Source organism: Sebastes fasciatus, chromosome 6 (assembly GCF_043250625.1).
Source record: "Sebastes fasciatus isolate fSebFas1 chromosome 6, fSebFas1.pri, whole genome shotgun sequence".
NCBI lineage: Eukaryota > Metazoa > Chordata > Actinopteri > Perciformes > Sebastidae > Sebastes > Sebastes fasciatus.
The window spans coordinates 27,101,696-27,121,193 of NC_133800.1; the positions used below are offsets into that span (position 1 = coordinate 27,101,696).

At 38.5% G+C, this 19,498-nt stretch overlaps 3 protein-coding genes across 3 annotated transcripts; all 3 read right to left on the reverse strand.

The window, feature by feature from the left end:
• Positions 1-334: 334 nt before the first annotated feature.
• LOC141769638 (zinc-binding protein A33-like) lies at positions 335-3,001 on the reverse strand. The gene is made up of 2 exons (XM_074638932.1): positions 628-3,001; positions 335-484 (listed from the first exon to the last, which is right to left on the reverse strand). The coding sequence occupies exon 1, from the start codon at positions 2,870-2,872 to the stop codon at positions 1,445-1,447; it is 1,428 nt and encodes a 475-aa protein (XP_074495033.1). The 5' UTR covers positions 2,873-3,001; the 3' UTR covers positions 335-484; positions 628-1,444.
• Positions 3,002-5,475: 2,474 nt separating this feature from the next.
• Positions 5,476-7,927, reverse strand: LOC141769637 (zinc-binding protein A33-like). The gene has a single exon (XM_074638931.1). The coding sequence runs from the start codon at positions 7,898-7,900 to the stop codon at positions 6,434-6,436; it is 1,467 nt and encodes a 488-aa protein (XP_074495032.1). The 5' UTR covers positions 7,901-7,927; the 3' UTR covers positions 5,476-6,433.
• Positions 7,928-10,605: 2,678 nt separating this feature from the next.
• On the reverse strand, positions 10,606-14,223 carry LOC141769639 (zinc-binding protein A33-like). The gene has a single exon (XM_074638933.1). The coding sequence runs from the start codon at positions 13,136-13,138 to the stop codon at positions 11,693-11,695; it is 1,446 nt and encodes a 481-aa protein (XP_074495034.1). The 5' UTR covers positions 13,139-14,223; the 3' UTR covers positions 10,606-11,692.
• Positions 14,224-19,498: the final 5,275 nt, after the last annotated feature.

A 19,498-nucleotide genomic window follows, 5' to 3' on the forward strand; every position in this document is an offset into this window, starting at 1 on the left:
ATATATATATATATTATTTTTAGTGTATATTTACAGATAACATTACACATGTTCTGCTGAAAGTGGATCTAAGTCCTGGATAGTTTTGTTGTAAAAGACTGTGGATAGTCATTTGTTTCTTCGTCATAGTCAGTCACCTGCACCTTCTAACAGAGGACAGGAATATCTAACTGCAGCACACCAGTGTTGGTGCACACAGTGTCCCTTACCACCTGTATGCACTTCTACATGCCACTAAACAGCTGAGTGGAGTTTTTCTTTTGGTTAACACCAACAGAAAATAAAAAATTAGAAAAGCACAAAAGGAAGAATGTAAAAGAAACATGGAAATAATGATAAAGTATTTTATTTATTAGCAATCTGTATCCACAACATCTGAATTTAAATGAAGATGTTACCGTAACACAAACTAACAGGCAGCCTCTTTAGTGCTGAATAATTCTACTTGTGTATCTGATTTCTGAGATAATTACATAAACAATTACTAAATGAAGCAACATATCAAGAGGCACAGTCACTTATGATTGTCTCCCAGATACCCAGAGGGATAGTTAGAAATATTTTGAAGGATAAGTAATCATGACATTTTCTACAATACCCTTAAGAAAGGTCAGATGTTGGTGAAACTGTTCAGGAAACAATAATATCCATGTAAAAAATGTGACAAAGTGGAAATAAAATGATCAATATCCTCGCCAGCCTGTAAAAAATAAAGCGTACTTTGTCTCCACCTTGTGGAACTAAACAGAATGAAAATTATACCCATAAATCAACACTATCAACTGTATTATTTGGTATGTTGACTCTGAAAATATTTGTTCAAAATGATATAAAATGAATAGAATGTAATTCTGCATCATCACTGCTAAACTGATTTGTTTGCACATAAAACAAGTGAAGGAACTGAAGCGTTTATCTATGAAAGTAACCAGTTACTATGAAACACAATGAAGCAATTGTGAAATGTAAAAAATAAACAAGGTAAAATTAGGCTTTTTTGTGATTATGCAATTTAAAATTATAGCTTTTTTTAATGTAAACCTAAGGTTGTAGGTCCTTGGAAAATAAAATAAAAAAATCTGTAGATAAACGTAAAAATATAATTATGACAGTAAATCTACTCGTCCCAGTTCTTGCAGCATATTTACATCACAAACACCATTTTGGTGAGAATGCTTCACACAACTTATTCTGCCTCCATTTATGCTTTAGTTTCTCATTCTGTGCTTTGGAAATATATTTTACAATAAACAAGGAATGTGTTCCATCATGTAATTTGCTTAAAGAGATCAAATCAGATTTTTTCTTTAACCTTAATCTCTATATTTTCTTCATGTACTTTGAAATTACACGATTCTCTCCCATAAAGAACTAACTGACAAGAAAACACCTACGTTGTAAAAATCCTAATAAATCACTTCGACCTCACCACCCTCCCTGAACATCACAGAGAAATCTCAGTTTGACAGATTTTGATATCAGCAGTTTTAGCATCACCAGCTGATCCAATATTGAACCATGGGAAGAGTTTCTCAGTGAAAGTGTCTCTGTAAGTGTAGATGTGAGTCATGTCTTCAGGGTCGTAGAAGGACACCTCCCCCCTGTCATAGTCCAGCTGGACTCTGATCCTCTGGAGACTCTTCTTCACTCTGAATGTCTTACAAACTCCATCACTGTATTTTCCACTGCGATGAGCTAAACACCAGATTCCATATTCTGGTGAGGTTCCTGCCTCTCCCTTCCTGTCAACTGAATCTTTAGCCAAACCTACATTCCAGACAGGATGGTCTCCCACCTCAACCTCCCAGCTGTGTTTCCCTGAGCTGAAGCCCTCAGAGCCCAGAATATCTGCATACTTAGTGTTTCTCTCTGGATTGTCAGGAAGCTGCTGGTTTGTGTCTCCATATCTCACACTGGTCAGATCATCAGACAGATAGAGCCAGCGGTTTGCAGTGTTTGGGTCCAGAATGACAGGACTGAAGTGGACCTTGTCCTTCATCTTCTCCCAGACTCTGAAGGACAGGTTGCCCAGGTGTTTGGCCACATCTATCAGCGCTCCTGAGACCAGCTGTGGATCTGACAGTGAGCACTGGACTCTGGCTCTGGTCTGAGTGGCTTTATAACTGCTGAGGAAGGGCACGTTGTGTTTCTGCAGGTCTTCTTCAACAGCAGAGATACTGTCTGACAGAGAGGAGATGTGCTCCTGAATCATCTTCATCTCTCTGCTGATAGTCTTCCCCTTCTGCTCCTCTTCCTCCCTCAGAGCTGCCAGTCTGGACTCCTCTTCCTCTTTCAGGAACTGGTGGAGCTTGTTGAACTCTGCTCTGATCTGCCTCTCTGTGGACAACAGCTGCTTCTTGGAGTGTTTAACCATTTCATCATATGTTTTCTCTACTTGTTTGTGTTTGTCCCTCTTGTCCTGTAGAGACTCTAAGTCAGATTTCAGCTGGTCCTTCAGGTCACTGACTGCTTGTTCTATAGGAACCACCTTGTGACTCTGGTGGAGAGAAACGTCACAGACAGGACACACAGCTCTCTCTTCATCCTCACAGAACCAATATGGGACTTCTGGATGTTTATCACACACCACCTCCTCTTTCTTCTTCTTTTTTTCTGGCTCAGATGATCCAGCTTTCTGTCTCTCAGCAAACGAGTCAGACAGTTCCTTCAGAGCAAAGTTCACTGCTGGTTCATCCGTTGAGGACTTTGTTTTACAAATGGGACAGTTTTTGTTTTCAGCTTGTTCCCAGAATTTCTTCAGGCAGCTTGAACAGAAGCTGTGGCTGCAGCTCAGAGACACAGGATCTCTGAAAGTCTCTGAACACACATGGCAGTTCAGGAAACGTTCAAGAAGAGCGGTTTTCTCAGCCATTTCCTCGATTAACAGCAAGACTCACCAAATCTGTTTCCCTTTGAATTACAGATTACAATCCTTCTGATCTGTGTTTACAGTGGAGATCCTTCACCCTGTAATGGCGTCTAAGCAATGTTGAAATCAGCTTTAAGTTTCAGTTTCTATTCTTTTAAGTAAATAACTGACATTTAATTTTCTAACCAGCAGATGGTGCTATTTGATTAATTAACATATTTTACAGAAACTTTCCACATAATGTGCCTTAGCATTGTTACCTGTTTACAAAAATATTGATTTTTAAGTGAAAAACAAAACATACATAATAAAATGCGTTGACATTGTAAACAAATGTTTGACTCCAGAAACACCTAGTTAAAACACAAATTTAATATTTTATGTTTAACATGTTTTAAGAAATAACCACCATGTCAAATCATGTGTTATTCAACCAAAGTGTTAAATCATGAAATCATATTTTTATTAAATAAAAATGTGAATGAAAAACATAAACATAAAATAAAACGAACATAACCATAAATAACTCTCTAAGAATCAGCTCCACCATCAGGCCAGTTTCACCAGTCTCTCACTGGCCTCCCACAGTTTCTTTGCCACACCAGCGTCTCTTGCGAAAGGACGCAGAGTAGCTGGTCGGCAGTCGACGAAGTAACCTCCGCTGTGTTTGGCAGCTTCATCTGACACAGCACAGTAGACGACAGTCTGAGCTCCAATCTCACACGGCACAAAAAACATCCACATGATCACCTGCATCAGCATCCGGAACAGGATGGAGTAGTGGCACGTCCAACCGCTTTGGACAAAACCTGGAGCGACACATGGAAGCAGAGATATTAGGAGAGATATATGTAGTGTGAGGAATATACACACTGTATGTTCAAGGTGGGCGATATGATTCAACTCTACTAGCTTTGGATTAGTCATTTTATATCTTGATTTACGTATATCTGTCAAAGTTAACACGGTAATAATGTATTAACGCAAATTTGTTTTAACGCCACTAATTTCTTTAACGCTTTAACGCACCTTGTGAATCCATTGGTATCAACCATTTCATACTAGCTTGTCACGAAGGAGGGTCTTTTCTCTGTGGACATGTGTATGTATGCGTGCATGAAACTGTAAGTTGGCTGGTTAAATGGTTGTATGATTATGTCCCAAACATTGCAGTTATTGCTAAACATAAAGTGAATCCAGCTCACAGTTAGCACTATTTAAAGCTAGCACTGGAGACCTCAAGGCAGCACAAGGCATGGTACATTCCTCAGTCTGTGTGGTCGTGTTACTTTGCTACTATACTCTTAAATACTGGATCAATTTGTGTTGTAAATATTCAGCACTTTTGCACCAGATTGTGATTGTTGCATCAGTGTTTTAACATTTTCACACATGTATCCTGCACCATGTATATTTATTCATCACTCCAGTGGTGCATTTACTCAATAACTGTACTTAAGTACAAACTTGTTCTTGTTGTACTTGTTCTTTACTTGAGTACTTCCATTTCATGCAACTTTATACTTCTACTCCACTACATCTCAGAGAGAAATATTGCACTATTTCCTCCACTACATTTGTCTGACAGCTTTAGTTACTTTTCAGATTACAATTTTTCTTCCTGAAAACCATGTACTGTATCTCCAGATGTGTTGATTTTGAATGTTTGTGATAAACTGAAGGATGAAGTGTTCCTTTATGGGTTGAGACATTTCTCCTACAGTACTTCTTAAGCTAAATAGACTATTTAAAAAGCCTCTAGGATCAGCTGGAAAATGCATCGTCACAACGCTGAAAACTGGTCTGTTTTTTCTGACAACATGAAAAGTTGACTTTTTAGGACAGCTACGCTACAAACAAACATATGACGATCTTATAGAATATGATGCATTGCTGTAGATTAAACTACCCACCAGTATATAAAGGAGTTAAAATCAACACAACCTTAAACATCTACAGCAGTAAAATGCATCATACACATTAATGTAGCAGGAATATTAATCTAGAAACATCAGATATAATAGTAAAACACTGACGGGAACATTTTACTGCACAATGAGTACTTTTACTTGAAATGCATTTTGCTGATACATACTTTTACCTAAGTACGGTTCTGAATGCAGGACTTTAACTTGTAGTGGAGTATTTTCACAGTGTTGTATTAGTACTTTTACTTAAGTAAAGGCTCTGAATACTTTTTCCACCACTGCTCCACTCTACTCATTCTACAGTATGTTGATGTGGAGAGAAAACCTTACAGCTTTAATATTCCTTATTACATATATTGATTATTATTTTTAGTGTATATTTACAGATAACATTACACATGTTATGCTGAAAGTGGATTTAAGTCCTGGACAGTTTTGTTGGAAAAGACTGTGGATAGTCATTTGTTTCTTCATCATAGTCAGTCACCTGCACCTTCTAACAGAGGACAGGAATATCTAACTGCACACCAGTGTTGGTGCACACAGTGTCGCTCACCACCTGTATGTACTTCTACATGTCACTAAACAGCTGAGTGGAGTTTTTCTTTTGGTTAACACCAACAGGAAATAAATAAATTAGAAAAGCACAGAAGGAAGAATGTAAAAGAAACATGGAAATAATGATAAAGTGTTTTATTTATTAACAATCTGTATCCACAACATCTGAATTTAAATGAAGATGCTACAGTAACACAAACTAACAGGCAGCCTCTTTAGTGCTGAATAATTCTATTTGTGTATCTGATTTCTGAGATAATTACATAAACAATTACAAAACTGTGCAGGAAACAATAATATCCATGTAAAAAATGTGACAAAGTGGAAATAAAATAATCAAAATCCTCGCCAGCCTGTAAAAAGAAAAAGTGTACTTTGTCTCCACCTTGTGGAACTAAACAGAATGAACATTATACCCATAAATCAACACTATCAACTGTATTATTTGGTATGTTGACTCTGAAAATATTTGTTCAAAATGATATAAAATGAATAGAATGTAATTCTGCATCATCACTGCTAAACTGATTTGTTTGCACATAAAACAAGTGAAGGAACTGAAGCGTTTATCTATGAAAGTAACCAGTTACTATGAAACACAATGAAGCAATTGTGAAATGTAAAAAGTAAACAAGGTAAGATTAGGCTTTTTGTGATTATGTGATTTAAAATTATTGCTTTTTTTAATGTAAACTTAAGGTTGTAGGTCCTTGGAAAATAAAATTTAAAAAATCTGTAGATAAACGTCAAAATATAATTATGACAGTAAATCTACTCGTCCCAGTTCTTGCAGCATATTTACATCACAAACACCATTTTGGCGAGAATGCTTCACACAACTTATTCTGCCTCCATTTATGCTTTAGTTTCTCATTCTGTGCTTTGGAAATATATTTTACAACAAACAAGGAATGTGTTCCATCATGTAATTTGCTTAAAGAGATCAAATCAGATTTTTTCTTTAACCTTAATCTCTATATTTTCTTCATGTACTTTGAAATTACAGATTCTCTCCCATAAAGATCTAACTGACAAGAAAACACTTCTGTTATAAAAATCCTAATAAATCACTTCGACCTCACCACCCTCCCTGAACATCACAGAGAATCTCAGTTTGACAGATTTTGATATCAGCAGTTTTAGCATCACCAGCTGATCCAATAATGAACCATGGGAAGAGTTTCTCAGTGAAAGTGTCTCTGAGAGTGTAGATGTGAGTCATGTCTTCAGGGTCGTAGAAGGACACCTCCCCCCTGTCATAGTCCAGCTGGACTCTGATCCTCTGGAGACTCTTCTTCACTCTGACTGTCTCACCAACTCCATAAGTGTATTTTCCACTGCGATGAGTTAAACACCAGGTTCCATATTCTGGTGAATGAATTCGCTCTCCCTTCCTGTCAGCTGACTCTTTAGCCAAACCTACATACCAGTCAGGATGGTCTCCCACCTCCACCTCCCAGCTGTGTTTCCCTGAGCTGAAGCCCTCAGAGCCCAGAACAGTGGCAGAATTAGTGTGTCTCTCTGGATTGTAAGGAAGCTGCTGGATTGTGTCTCCACGTCTCACACTGGTCAGATCATCAGACAGATAGAGAATGGGGCTTGCAGTGTTTGGGTCCAGAATGACAGGACTGAAGTGGACCTTGTCCTTCATCTTCTCCCAGACTCTGAAGGACAGGTTGCCCAGGTGTTTGGCCATATCTATCAGCGCTCCTGAGACCAGCTGTGGATCTGACAGTGAGCACTGGACTCTGGCTCTGGTCTGAGTGGCTTTATAACTGCTGAGGAAGGGCACGTTGTGTTTCTGCAGGTCTTCTTCAACAGCAGAGATACTGTCTGACAGAGAGGAGATGCGCTCCTGAATCATCTTCATCTCTCTGCTGATAGTCTTCCCCTTCTGCTCCTCTTCCTCCCTCAGAGCTGCCAGTCTGGACTCCTCTTCCTCTTTCAGGAACTGGTGGAGCTTGTTGAACTCTGCTCTGATCTGCCTCTCTGTGAACAACAGCTGCTTCTTGGAGTGTTGAATCACTTCATTGTATGTTTTCTCCACTTCTTCATATGTGTCCCTCTTGTCCTGTAGAGACTTTAAGTCAGATTTCAGCTGGTCCTTCAGGTCACTGACTGCTTGTTCTACAGGAACGACCTTGTGACTCTGGTGGAGAGAAAACTCACAGACAGGACACACAGCTCTCTCTTCATCCTCACAGAACAAATATGGGACTTCTGGATGTTTATCACACACCACCTCCTCTTTCTTCTCTTCTTTTTCTGTCTCAGATGATCCAGCTTTCTGTCTCCCAGCAAACGAGTCAGACAGTTCCTTCAGAGCAAAGTTCACTGCTGGTTCATCCGTTGAGGACTTTGTTTTACAAATGGGACAGTTTTTGTTTTCAGCTTGTTCCCAGAAGTTCTTCAGGCAGCTTGAACAGAAGCTGTGGTTGCAGCTCAGAGACACAGGATCTCTGAAAGTCTCTGAACACACATGGCAGTTCAGGTAACTTTCAACAAGAACAATTTTCTCAGCCATTTCCTCTGATTTGTGAATCATCCGATTAACAGCAAGACTCACCAAATCTGTGTCCCTTTGAATTACAGGTTACAATCCTTCTGATCTGTGTTTACAGTGGAGATCCTTCACCCTGTAATGGCGTCTCAGCAATGTTGAAATCAGCTTTAAGTTTCAGTTTCTATTCTTTTAAGTAAATAACTGACATTTAATTTTCTAACCAGCTGATGGTGCTATTTGATTAATTAACATATTTTACAGAAGCTTTCCACATAATGTGCCTTAGCATTGTTACCTGTTTAAAAAAATATTTATTTTTAAGTTAAAAACAAAACAAACATAATAAAATGCGTTGACATTGTAAACAAATGTTTGACTCCAGAAACACCTAGTTAAAAAAAATATTTAATATTTTATGTTTAACATGTTTTAAGAAATAACCACCATGTCAAATCATGTGTTATTCAACCAAAGTGTTAAATCATGAAATCATATTTTTATTAAATAAAAATGTACTCATGCATGGTACGCAGCAAAAATGTGAATGAAAAACATAAACGTAAAAAAAACGTACATGACCATAAATAACTCTCTAAGAATCAGCTCCACCATCAGGCCAGTTTCACCAGTCTCTCACTGGCCTCCCACAGTTTCTTTGCCACACCAGCGTCTCTTGCGAAAGGACGCAGAGTAGCTGGTCGGCAGTCGACGAAGTAACCTCCGCTGTGTTTGGCGGCTTCATCTGACACAGCACAGTAGACGACAGTCTGAGCTCCAATCTCACACGGCACAAAAAACATCCACATGATCACCTGCATCAGCATCCGGAACAGGATGGAGTAGTGGCACGTCCAACCGCTTTGGACAAAACCTGGAGCGACACATGGAAGCAGAGATATTAGGAGAAATATATGTAGTGTGAGGAATATACACACTGTATGTTCAAGGTGGGCGATATGATTCAACTCTACTAGCTTTGGATTAGTCATTTTATATCTTGATTTATGTATATCTGTCAAAGTTAACACAATAATAACGTATTAACACAAATTTGCTTTAACTCCACTAATTGCTTTAACGCTTTAACGCAACTTGTGATTTTCCAGTTGTATGGACTCATTTTTAAAGCTAGAGTGAAGATACTGTCATATGAAACTATAAAAACGCAAGGAATCCATTGGTATCAACCATTTCATACTAACTTGAGGCGGAGGAGGGTCTTTTCTCTGTGGACATGTGTATGTATGCGTGCATGAAACTGTAAGTTGGCTGGTTAAATGGTTGTATGGTTATGTCCCAAACATTGCAGTTATTGCTAAACATAAAGTGAATCCAGCTCACAGTTAGCACTATTTAAAGCTAGCACTGGAGACCTCAAGGCAGCACAAGGCATGGTACATTCCTCAGTCTGTGTGGTCGTGTTACTTTGCTACTATACTCTTAAATACTGGATCAATTTGTGTTATAAATATTCAGCACTTTTGCACCAGATTGTGATTGTTGCATCAGTGTTTTACCATTCTCACATATGTATCCTGCACCATGTATATTTATTCATCACTCCAGTGGTGCATTTACTCAATAACTGTACTTAAGAACAAACTTGTTCTTGTTGTACTTGTTCTTTACTTGAGTACTTCCATTTCATGTAACTTTATACTTCTAGTCCACTACATCTCAGAGGGAAATATTGTACTATTTCCTCCACTACATTTGTCTGACAGCTTTAGTTACTTTTCAGATTACATTTTTTCTTCCTGAAAACCATGTGCTGTATCTCCAGATGTGTTGATTTTGAATGTTTGTGATAAACTGAAGGATGAAATGTTCCTTTATGGGTTGAGACATTTCTCCTACAGTACTTCTTAAGCTAAATAGACTATTTAAAAAGCCTCTAGGATCAGCTGGAAAATGCATCGTCACAACGCTGAACACTGGTCTGTTTTTCTGACACCATGAAAAGTTGACTTTTTAGGACAGCGACGCTACAAACAAACATATGACGATCTTATAGAATATGATGCATTGCTGTAGATTAAACTACCCACCAGTATATAAAGGAGTTAAAATCAACACAACCTTAAACATCTACAGCAGTAAAATGCATCATACACATTAATGTAACAGGAATATTAATACAGAAACATCAGATATAATAGTAAAACACTGACGTGGAACATTTTACTGCACAATGAGTACTTTTACTTAAAATGCATTTTGCTGATACATACTTTTACCTAAGTACGGTTCTGAATGCAGGACTTTAACTTGTAGTGGAGTATTTTCACAGTGTTGTATTAGTACTTTTACTTAAGTAAAGGATCTGAATACTTCTTCCACCACTGCTCCACTCTACTCATTCTACAGTATGTTGATGTGGAGAGAAAACCTTACAGCTTTAATATTCCTTATTACATATATTGATTATTATTTTTAGTGTATATTTACAGATAACATTACACATGTTCTGCTGAAAGTGGATTTAAGTCCTGGACAGTTTTGTTGGAAAAGACTGATAGTCATTTGTTTCTTCATCATAGTCAGTCACCTGCACCTTCTAACAGAGGACAGGAATATCTAACTGCAGCACACCAGTGTTGGTGCACACAGTGTCCCTCACCACCTGTATGTACTTCTACATGTCACTAAACAGCTGAGTGGAGTTTTTCTTTTGGTTAACACCAACAGAAAATAAAAGAGTAGAAAAGCACAGAAGGAAGAATGTAAAAGAAACATGGAAATAACAATAAAGTATTTTATTTATTAGCAATCTGTATCCACAACATCTTAATTTAAATGAAGATGCTACAGTAACACAAACTAACAGGCAGCCTCTTTAGTGCTGAATAATTCTATTTGTGTATCTGATTTTTTAGATAATTACATGAACAATTACTGAATGAAGCAACATATCAAGAGGCACAGTCACTTATGATTGTCTCCCAGATACCCAGAGGGATAGTTAGAAATCTTTTGAAGGATAAGTAATAAAGACATTTTCTACAAGACCCTTAAGAAAGGTCAGGTTTTGATGAAACTCTGCAGGAAACAATAATATCCATGTAAAAAATGTGACAAAGTGGAAATAAAATGATCAAAATCCTCGCCAGCCTGTAAAAACAAAAGTGTACTTTGTCTCCACCTTGTGGAACTAAACATAATGAAAATTATACCCATAAATCAACACTATCAACTGTATTATTTGGTATGTTGACTCTGAAAATATTTGTTCAAAATGATATAAAATGAATAGAATGTAATTCTGCATCATCACTGCTAATCCGATTTGTTTGCACATAAAACAAGTGAAGGAACTGAAGCGTTTATCTATGAAAGTAACCAGTTACTATGAAACACAATGAAGCAATTGTGAAATGTAAAAAATAAACAAGGTAAAATTAGGCTTTTTGTAATTATGTAATTTAAAATTATAGCTTTTTTTAAAGTAAACTTAATGTTGTAGGTCCTTGGAAAATAAAATAAAAACTCTGTAGATAAACGTAAATATATAATTATGACAGTAAATCTACTCGTCCCAGTTCTTGCAGCATATTTACATCACAAACACCATTTTGGTGAGAATGCTTCACACAACTTATTCTGCCTCCATTTATGCTTTAGTTTCTCATTCTGTGCTTTGGAAATATATTTTACAACAAACAAGGAATGTGTTCCATCATGTAATTTGCTTAAAGAGATCAAATCTGATTTTTTCTTTAACCTTAATCTCTATATTTTCTTCATGTACTTTGAAATTACACGATTCTCTCCTATAAAGAACTAACTGACAAGAAAACACCTCCGTTATAAAAATCCTTATAAATCACTTCGACCTCACCACCCTCCCTGAACATCACAGAGAATCTCAGTTTGACAGATTTTGACATCAGCAGTTTTAGCATCACCAGCTGATCCAATACTGAACCATGGGAAGAGTTTCTCAGTGAAAGTGTCTCTGAGAGTGGAGATGTGAGTGATGTCTTTAGGGTTGTAGAAGGACACCTCCCCCCTGTCATAGTCCAGCTGGACTCTGATCCTCCGGAGACTCTTCTTCACTCTGACTGTCTCACCAGCTCCATTAGTGTATTTTCCACTTTCATGAACTAAACACCAGATTCCATCTTCTGGTGAAGCTCCTGCCTCTCCCTTCCTCTCAGCTGACTCTTTAGCCAAACCTACATCCCAGAGAGGATGGTCTCCCACCTCCACCTCCCAGCTGTGTTTCCCTGAGCTGAAGCCCTCAGAGCCCAGAACAGTGGGATACTTAGTGTGTCTCTCTGGATTGTCAGGAAACTGCTGGATTGTGTCTCCACGTCTCACACTGGTCAGATCAACAGACAGACAGAGCCAGCGGCTTGAAGTGTTTGGGTCCAGAATGACAGGACTGAAGTGGACCTTGTCCTTCATCTTCTTCCAGACTCTGAAGGACAGGTTGCCCAGGTGTTTGGCCACATCTATCAGCGCTCCTGAGACCAGCTGTGGATCTGACAGTGAGCACTGGACTCTGGCTCTGGTCTGAGTGGCTTTATAACTGCTGAGGAAGGGCACGTTGTGTTTCTGCAGGTCTTCTTCAACAGCAGAGATACTGTCTAACAGAGAGGAGATGTGCTCCTGAATCATCTTCATCTCTCTGCTGATAGTCTTCCCCTTCTGCTCCTCTTCCTCCCTCAGAGCTGCCAGTCTGGACTCCTCTTCCTCTTTCAGGAACTGGTGGAGCTTGTTGAACTCTGCTCTGATCTGCCTCTCTGTGGACAACAGCTGCTTCTTGGAGTGTTGAATCATTTCATCGTATGTTTTCTCTACTTGTTTGTGTTTGTCCCTCTTGTCCTGTAGAGACTCTAAGTCAGATTTCAGCTGGTCCTTCAGGTCACTGACTGCTTGTTCTACAGGAACCACCTTGTGACTCTGGTGGAGAGAAAACTCACAGACAGGACACACAGCTTTATCTTCATCCTTACAGAACAGTTTAGGCTCTTCTTGATGTTTACTACACACCACCTCCACCTTCTTCTTCTTTTTTTCTGGCTCAGATGATCCAGCTTTCTGTCTCTCAGCAAACGAGTCAGACAGTTCCTTCAGAGCAAAGTTCACTGCTTGTTCATCTGTTGAGGACTTTGTTTTACAAATGGGACAGTTTTTGTTTCCAGCTTGTTCCCAGAATTTCTTCAGGCAGCTTGAACAGAAGCTGTGGCTGCAGCTCAGAGACACAGGATCTCTGAAAGTCTCTGAACACACATGGCAGTTCAGCAAACTTTCAAAAAGAGCAATTTTCTCAGCCATTTCCTCTGATTTGTGAATCGTCCGATTGACAGCAAGACTCACCAAATCTGTGTCCCTTTGAATTAGAGATTACAATCCTTCTGATCTGTGTTTATAGTGGAGATCCTTCACCCTGTAATGGCGTCTCAGCTCCGTTCAGCAATGTTGAAATCAGCTTTAGGTGCCAGTTTCCATTCTTTTAAGTAAATAACTGACATTTAATTTTCTAACCAGCAGATGGTGCTATTTGATTAATTAACATATTTTACAGAAGCTTTCCACATAATGTGCCTTAGCATTGTTACCTGTTTAAAAAAATATTTATTTTTAAATGAAATACAAAACATACATAATAAAATGCGTTGACATTGTAAACAAATGTTTGACTCCAGAAACACCTAGTTAAAACACAAATTTAATATTTTATGTTTACATGTTTTAAAGGGACTATTTGTAACTTTCAGAAATGCTTCTTAACAGTGACACCTGTGGCCGTGAAATCAACGAAAGTCAGCGTCGGGCTGGCGCTTGCTCGCTCTAAATATACCTGAACGAGCATCGCTCAAAACAGTGAGGCGACACACGTCAGCTAAAACCACAATATCACTCTATATTTCAGCTGCTTGGCAGTAATGTTAGCTGACCAGACGAAGGTCTCTCCATGAACATGATTTAGATCTGATCCTAGTGTTGGCTTTTCCTGCCTAAGTGCAGGTTGAAGCAGCGGGGCTCTGCAGCGTGTCTCCTCTGCTCTCTCCGCCCGCAGCCGGAGAGAGCAGAGGAGACACCGGCACCCGGTCGGTAACGAGAGGGTAACGTTACTAGCTAAGGAGCTCCGTCACTTCACAAGACACGGGAAACCTCTGTTGGTCTGGAGGAGCTGCAGCATTTATTTCTGCACAAACGTCCCCTGTGCATTCACTAGATATTCTCAGAGCTAAACTAACTCTTCTGCAGTGTGTAGTGAGCGTGCGTTCACGTTTTGAGGTGGTGGACGCGCACGCTGTCTGAGTGAAGGAGAGCAGGCAGTGGAGACGAGGCTCTGGCCACACGCGAGCGCGCATATGCGAACGCGCATGTGTGCCGACCCGCTACATTTATACGCTTAAAAAGTTACAAACAGTCCCTTTAGATACATACAATATAATAATTAATTAATTAATTAGTTAATTAATTAAAAAATAAATTTAAAATAATAAAAAAAAAAAATAATTTAAAATAAATAAAGAAATGGAAAAGTTAATAAAAATTACATTAAAGAGTATATAGGGGAATTAATACAATGATAAATAAATATAGAAGCAAATATCATTTTATTTCACATTTTATCAATTAATCAATGCCTACATCTATTTTTAATATTTTCGGTACATTTAATGGCATATTTATGTATTTATCAAGTCATTTATTTATTTGTTTTTTATCTTGGCAGGTTCGTACCTCCATAGTACAGCACTTTGAGTCCAACTGACAGATGAGAGGCAGTTCAGAGAGTGAATGAGCTCCAGCAGGGGGCGCAGTCACACAAAGTAAAGCACCAACACACTCAGATGGAGGCCACATTGATGCTTCTAATGTAGCTGCACAATAAGTTGACTTTAGTGTCTCTAAATCTATCAGACAATGCAGTCAGAGACAACAGCAGTTTATCACTGTAGGATAAGAAAAAGCTCCCATTATAATTATTGATCACAGTTATGACCAAAATGATTACAGTTTGACATCATGATGTTTTTGACCAGAATATTTGCTGACCAGGTAGAAAACATACAAGTTGTTGAATCCAACATGAAGTGAATCCAGTGTGAAATCCTGCAGTTCATCCAACACAGTCTCATGTGCTGATGGGTTGTTTCACATCTAATGGACAATTAACATAAACACAGAGGAACAAACAGCAGCTCCGCCTTCATAAATGTTCAAGAATTATGAAATAAATGCTGCTATGCAGTCTGAAAGATAAAGATTAATGTTAGAGATCAAGATTAAGGTGACCACTGCTAGCAACCTTTAAAATTCAACATCCACAATTCAATTCAAGGTCAGGGCTTTGCAGTCAACATTTAAAAGGTATTATTGGAAATGAGAAAATTATTTATGAAGAAAAACTTCCAAACATTTGCTCCAATTTGAGAATTTGTTGTTTTTATTTGGCATTTTTCAGTTTTCTGATATTTCAATCAACAGATTCATTGATAATAGAAACAGTCTTTAGTTGCAGCCCTAATCCACACAATCTTAAAGTCAATATTTTTCATTTTATTGCAATTTTGGGCTTCTCTAATTTGGTTTAAACATTGAAGAGTAATATAAATATTATCAAGCAATTTCTGCAGAATTTTCTACATTCAAAGAAACACAAATAAGGAAGTAAATTGAGTTTGTTTGGATAAAACAGAGATAATATATAAAATATGTCTGACAGTCAACAGTCACACATGGTAAAGAAATAACAGATGAATTATTATTATCAACATTGGTCCATTCTGCAAAGTAAAACATGATGTTGATTTCTTTATAAAGCATTTAGAAATCTGAATGTAATCATATAAATGCATTTTAAGAAAGTTATTTACTGAATTACTTTCACAACCTGGATAATTAAAAGATGAAAAGTAATTCTAAAATGTCAAACATAAACAAGGTAAGGTGAGGCTTTCTGTGGTTATATGATTTAAAATTAAAGTCTATTTGAAAAAAAAATATGCAAACTGAAGTTTGTTAATACTTGAAAATAAAAAAAAAAACTGTAGATAAAAGTAAAAATAAAATGATCACATGAAATCTACTCGTCCCAGTTCTACGACACAAACACATCATGTTATTTGCTGAAAGAGATCAAATCTTATTTTTCTCATCTGGATCTCTACATCTTCTTCATGTACTTTCAAATGACAGATTCTCTCCTATAAAGAACTAACTGGAATTATCTGTAACTGACAAGAAAACACCTCTGTTATAAAAATCCTAATAAATCACTTCGACCTCACCACCCTCCCTGAACATCACAGAGAATCTCAGTTTGACAGATTTTGATATCAGCAGTTTTAGCATCACCAGCATCTCCAATATTGAAACATGGGAAGAGTTTCTCAGTGAAAGTGTCTCTGTGAGTGTAGATGTGAGTCATGTCTTCAGGGTCGTAGAAGGACACCTCCCCCCTGTCATAGTCCAGCTGGACTCTGATCCTCTGGAGACTCTTCTTCACTCCGACTGTCTCACCAAGACCATCAGTGTATTTTCCACTTTCATGAGTTAAACACCAGATTCCATCTTCTGGTGAAGCTCCTGCCTCCTCCCTCCTCTCAACTGACTCTTTAGTCAAACCTACAAACCAGTGAGGATGGTCTCCCACCTCCACCTCCCAGCTGTGTTTCCCTGAGCTGAAGCCCTCAGAGCCCAGAACAGTGGGATACTTAGTGTTTCTCTCTGGATTGTCAGGAAGTTGCTGGTTTGTGTCTCCACATCTCACACTGGTCAGATCATCAGACAGACAGAGCCAGCGGCTTGAAGTGTTTGGGTCCAGAATGACAGGACTGAAGTGGAACTTGTCCTTCATCTTCTCCCAGACTCTGAAGGACAGGTTGCCCAGGTGTTTGGCCACATCTATCAGCGCTCCTGAGACCAGCTGTGGATCTGACAGTGAGCACTGGACTCTGGCTCTGGTCTGAGTGGCTTTATAACTGCTGAGGAAGGGCACGTTGTGTTTCTGCAGGTCTTCTTCAACAGCAGAGATACTGTCTGACAGAGAGGAGATGTGCTCCTGAATCATCTTCATCTCTCTGCTGATAGTCTTCCCCTTCTGCTCCTCTTCCTCCCTCAGAGCTGCCAGTCTGGACTCCTCTTCCTCTTTCAGGAACTGGTGGAGCTTGTTGAACTCTGCTCTGATCTGCCTCTCTGTGGACAACAGCTGCTTCTTGGAGTGTTTAACCATTTCATCGTATGTTTTCTCTACTTGTTTGTGTTTGTCCCTCTTGTCCTGTAGAGACTCTAAGTCAGATTTCAGCTGGTCCTTCAGGTCACTGACTGCTTGTTCTACAGGAACCACCTTGTGACTCTGGTGGAGAGAAAAGTCACAGACAGGACACACAGCTCTCTCTTCATCCTTACAGAACAGTTTAGGCTCTTCTTGATGTTTACTACACACCTCCACCTTCTTCTTCTCTTCTTTTTCTGGCACAGATGATCCAGCTTTCTGTCTCTCAGCAAACGAGTCAGCCAGTTCCTTCAGTTCAACGTTCACTCCTGGAAAACCCTTTGAGGATTTTTTTTCACATTTGGGACAGTTTTTGTTTTCAGCTTGTTCCCAGAATTTCTTCAGGCAGCTTGAACAGAAGCTGTGGTTGCAGCTCAGAGACACAGGATCTCTGAAAGTCTTTGAACACACATGGCAGTTCAGGAAACTTTCAAGAAGAGCGGTTTTCTCAGCCATTTGTCTTGGTATCTAAATTGTCTTTCAAAAGCAAGACTCACCGAGTTACTGTCCCGTCTCTTGATTGCTTCAAATAATCCAAACGTTTGTTTTCCAGCAGAGATCTCACACCCTGTGATGGCGTCTCAGCTCTGATCAACAATGTCTAAAATCTACTTTCTTCTTCACTCACCTCTGTCACAGGGTGAATTATTAGGAGGAAATGCTGCCATGTCATTATGTCACCAGCAGATGGTGTCAGGATGTTTTCAGAGGTACATTTTTCTCTCTTCATTCACTACAGTACAAATTCATTGTCTGTAGGCAAACAGGAACATGTCTAAACATTTTATTTGTTTCTTATCGACTTAATGAAGAATTTGACTTCTACAGCTCATAAAAACACCATAAACTAGAAACAAGGAGAGTTTTTTCTTTCGTCCTCCAGTGAGGACTGAACATTTGATGAGGCTGACTGACACTAAACCAGTTTAACATCATTTTTCATTTTTCAGCCAACAGGAACATGTAAGAGAAAACATGTTCTGCTAACACGTCAGTGAGACTCTGTTTATCACATCCAGTTTGATTAAATATTTGGCATTCAATTAAAATACAGGTACATGGTCAGTTTTTAATTCAACCCTCATTTGACCTTTCTCTCCTTTCATTAGGAAATGTTGTTCAAACTCTCACTAACACGTCTCTGTTTGGTCACTTGTTTCATTAAATGCACTGAAATGTCAAAGCTGCACTGACAGTGATCTGTTCTATGAGTCTGTTCAGAGAGAAAGTCACTTCTGAATGACGACATTAGACCAACATGTTGCACAACAGTCAGTGTAAAGCTCGTCAGTCACACATTAAACTATTGAAAGTGCAGATCTGCTGCCGACTCTGAGACAAAAGCTGCACAGACTGTTAATGTACTGTACACAGTGGAGTAAAGTAACTAAGTATTCCGGGGAAATTCACAAGCTACCCAGCAGTATATAAAGCAATTAAAATGAGCTTCATGTTAACCAGCTGCAACATTAAAGTGATGAACACATAATGCATCAATAATTATAATCCAATAACGTACATCATGCTCAAAATGAATACTTTTGTACTTTTATTTTTGTAAAGTTTTGACTGTTACTTGTAACAGTATCTCTACACTGTGGTGTTGCTACTTTTACTCAAGTAAAAGATCTGAGTACTTTTTCCACCACTGACTGTACAACACCTTTCTACTGTAAGTACCACATGAATTATTGAATCACATTGAATCACTCACTACTCACCATTTGTCCACCGTCACTTTTCAGGCAGCAGATATTTGGATGATGATCAGACAGAGCATGCTCTGTTTATCCACAGCAGGTATGTTATAGTATGTCGCTTTATAGAGTGTGGCAATATTTTAAACATGCTGATTAGGTATTTTCTATGGTGTAACTTCACTGTCTGTGTTTTTTTATGTAATTAAATTACATAATTGCTATTAAAAAATGTTAAATACTAAAAAAAGGTAACAGTCCCGTATGAGAAAGCTGTATAAATATATTTGTTTATATTTTCTGTATGAAATTTAAGAGAGGGACAGTTTCTGTTTGTTTCATTTATTTCATTTACATTAATATAAACCCACTATACGACCATTGTGTCAATGTATTGTGCAGAGTATAAATTTAATAAAATGGAACCGTACTGTAATGTCAAAGCAACAGAGGATTTACTACTAGACATGTGCTGTTTGTCCAAAAGAGATGACCCTTTCTACTCAGTGTCCTTTGTCATAAATGCAGATGTGGAATAAACCAGCTGTTACCACAAGCCTGACAAGCTCCGGGTGATACATTTGGAAAGGAGACATCTCACAGAGGTCACAGAGGTCAGCATCCACAGTGTTGAGCTGACTACTGACAGGTCAGTGGGTCTTTTCTTTGTGGACATGTGTATGTATGCGTGCATGAAACTGTAAGTTG

Excerpts from the sequence above, each read along its gene's own strand:
- LOC141769637 (XM_074638931.1), bottom strand. The coding sequence starts at position 7,900 with ATGATTCACAAATCAGAGGAAATGGCTGAGAAAATTGTTCTTGTTGAA.
- LOC141769639 (XM_074638933.1), bottom strand. The coding sequence starts at position 13,138 with ATGGCTGAGAAAATTGCTCTTTTTGAAAGTTTGCTGAACTGCCATGTG.
- LOC141769638 (XM_074638932.1), bottom strand. The coding sequence starts at position 2,872 with ATGGCTGAGAAAACCGCTCTTCTTGAACGTTTCCTGAACTGCCATGTG.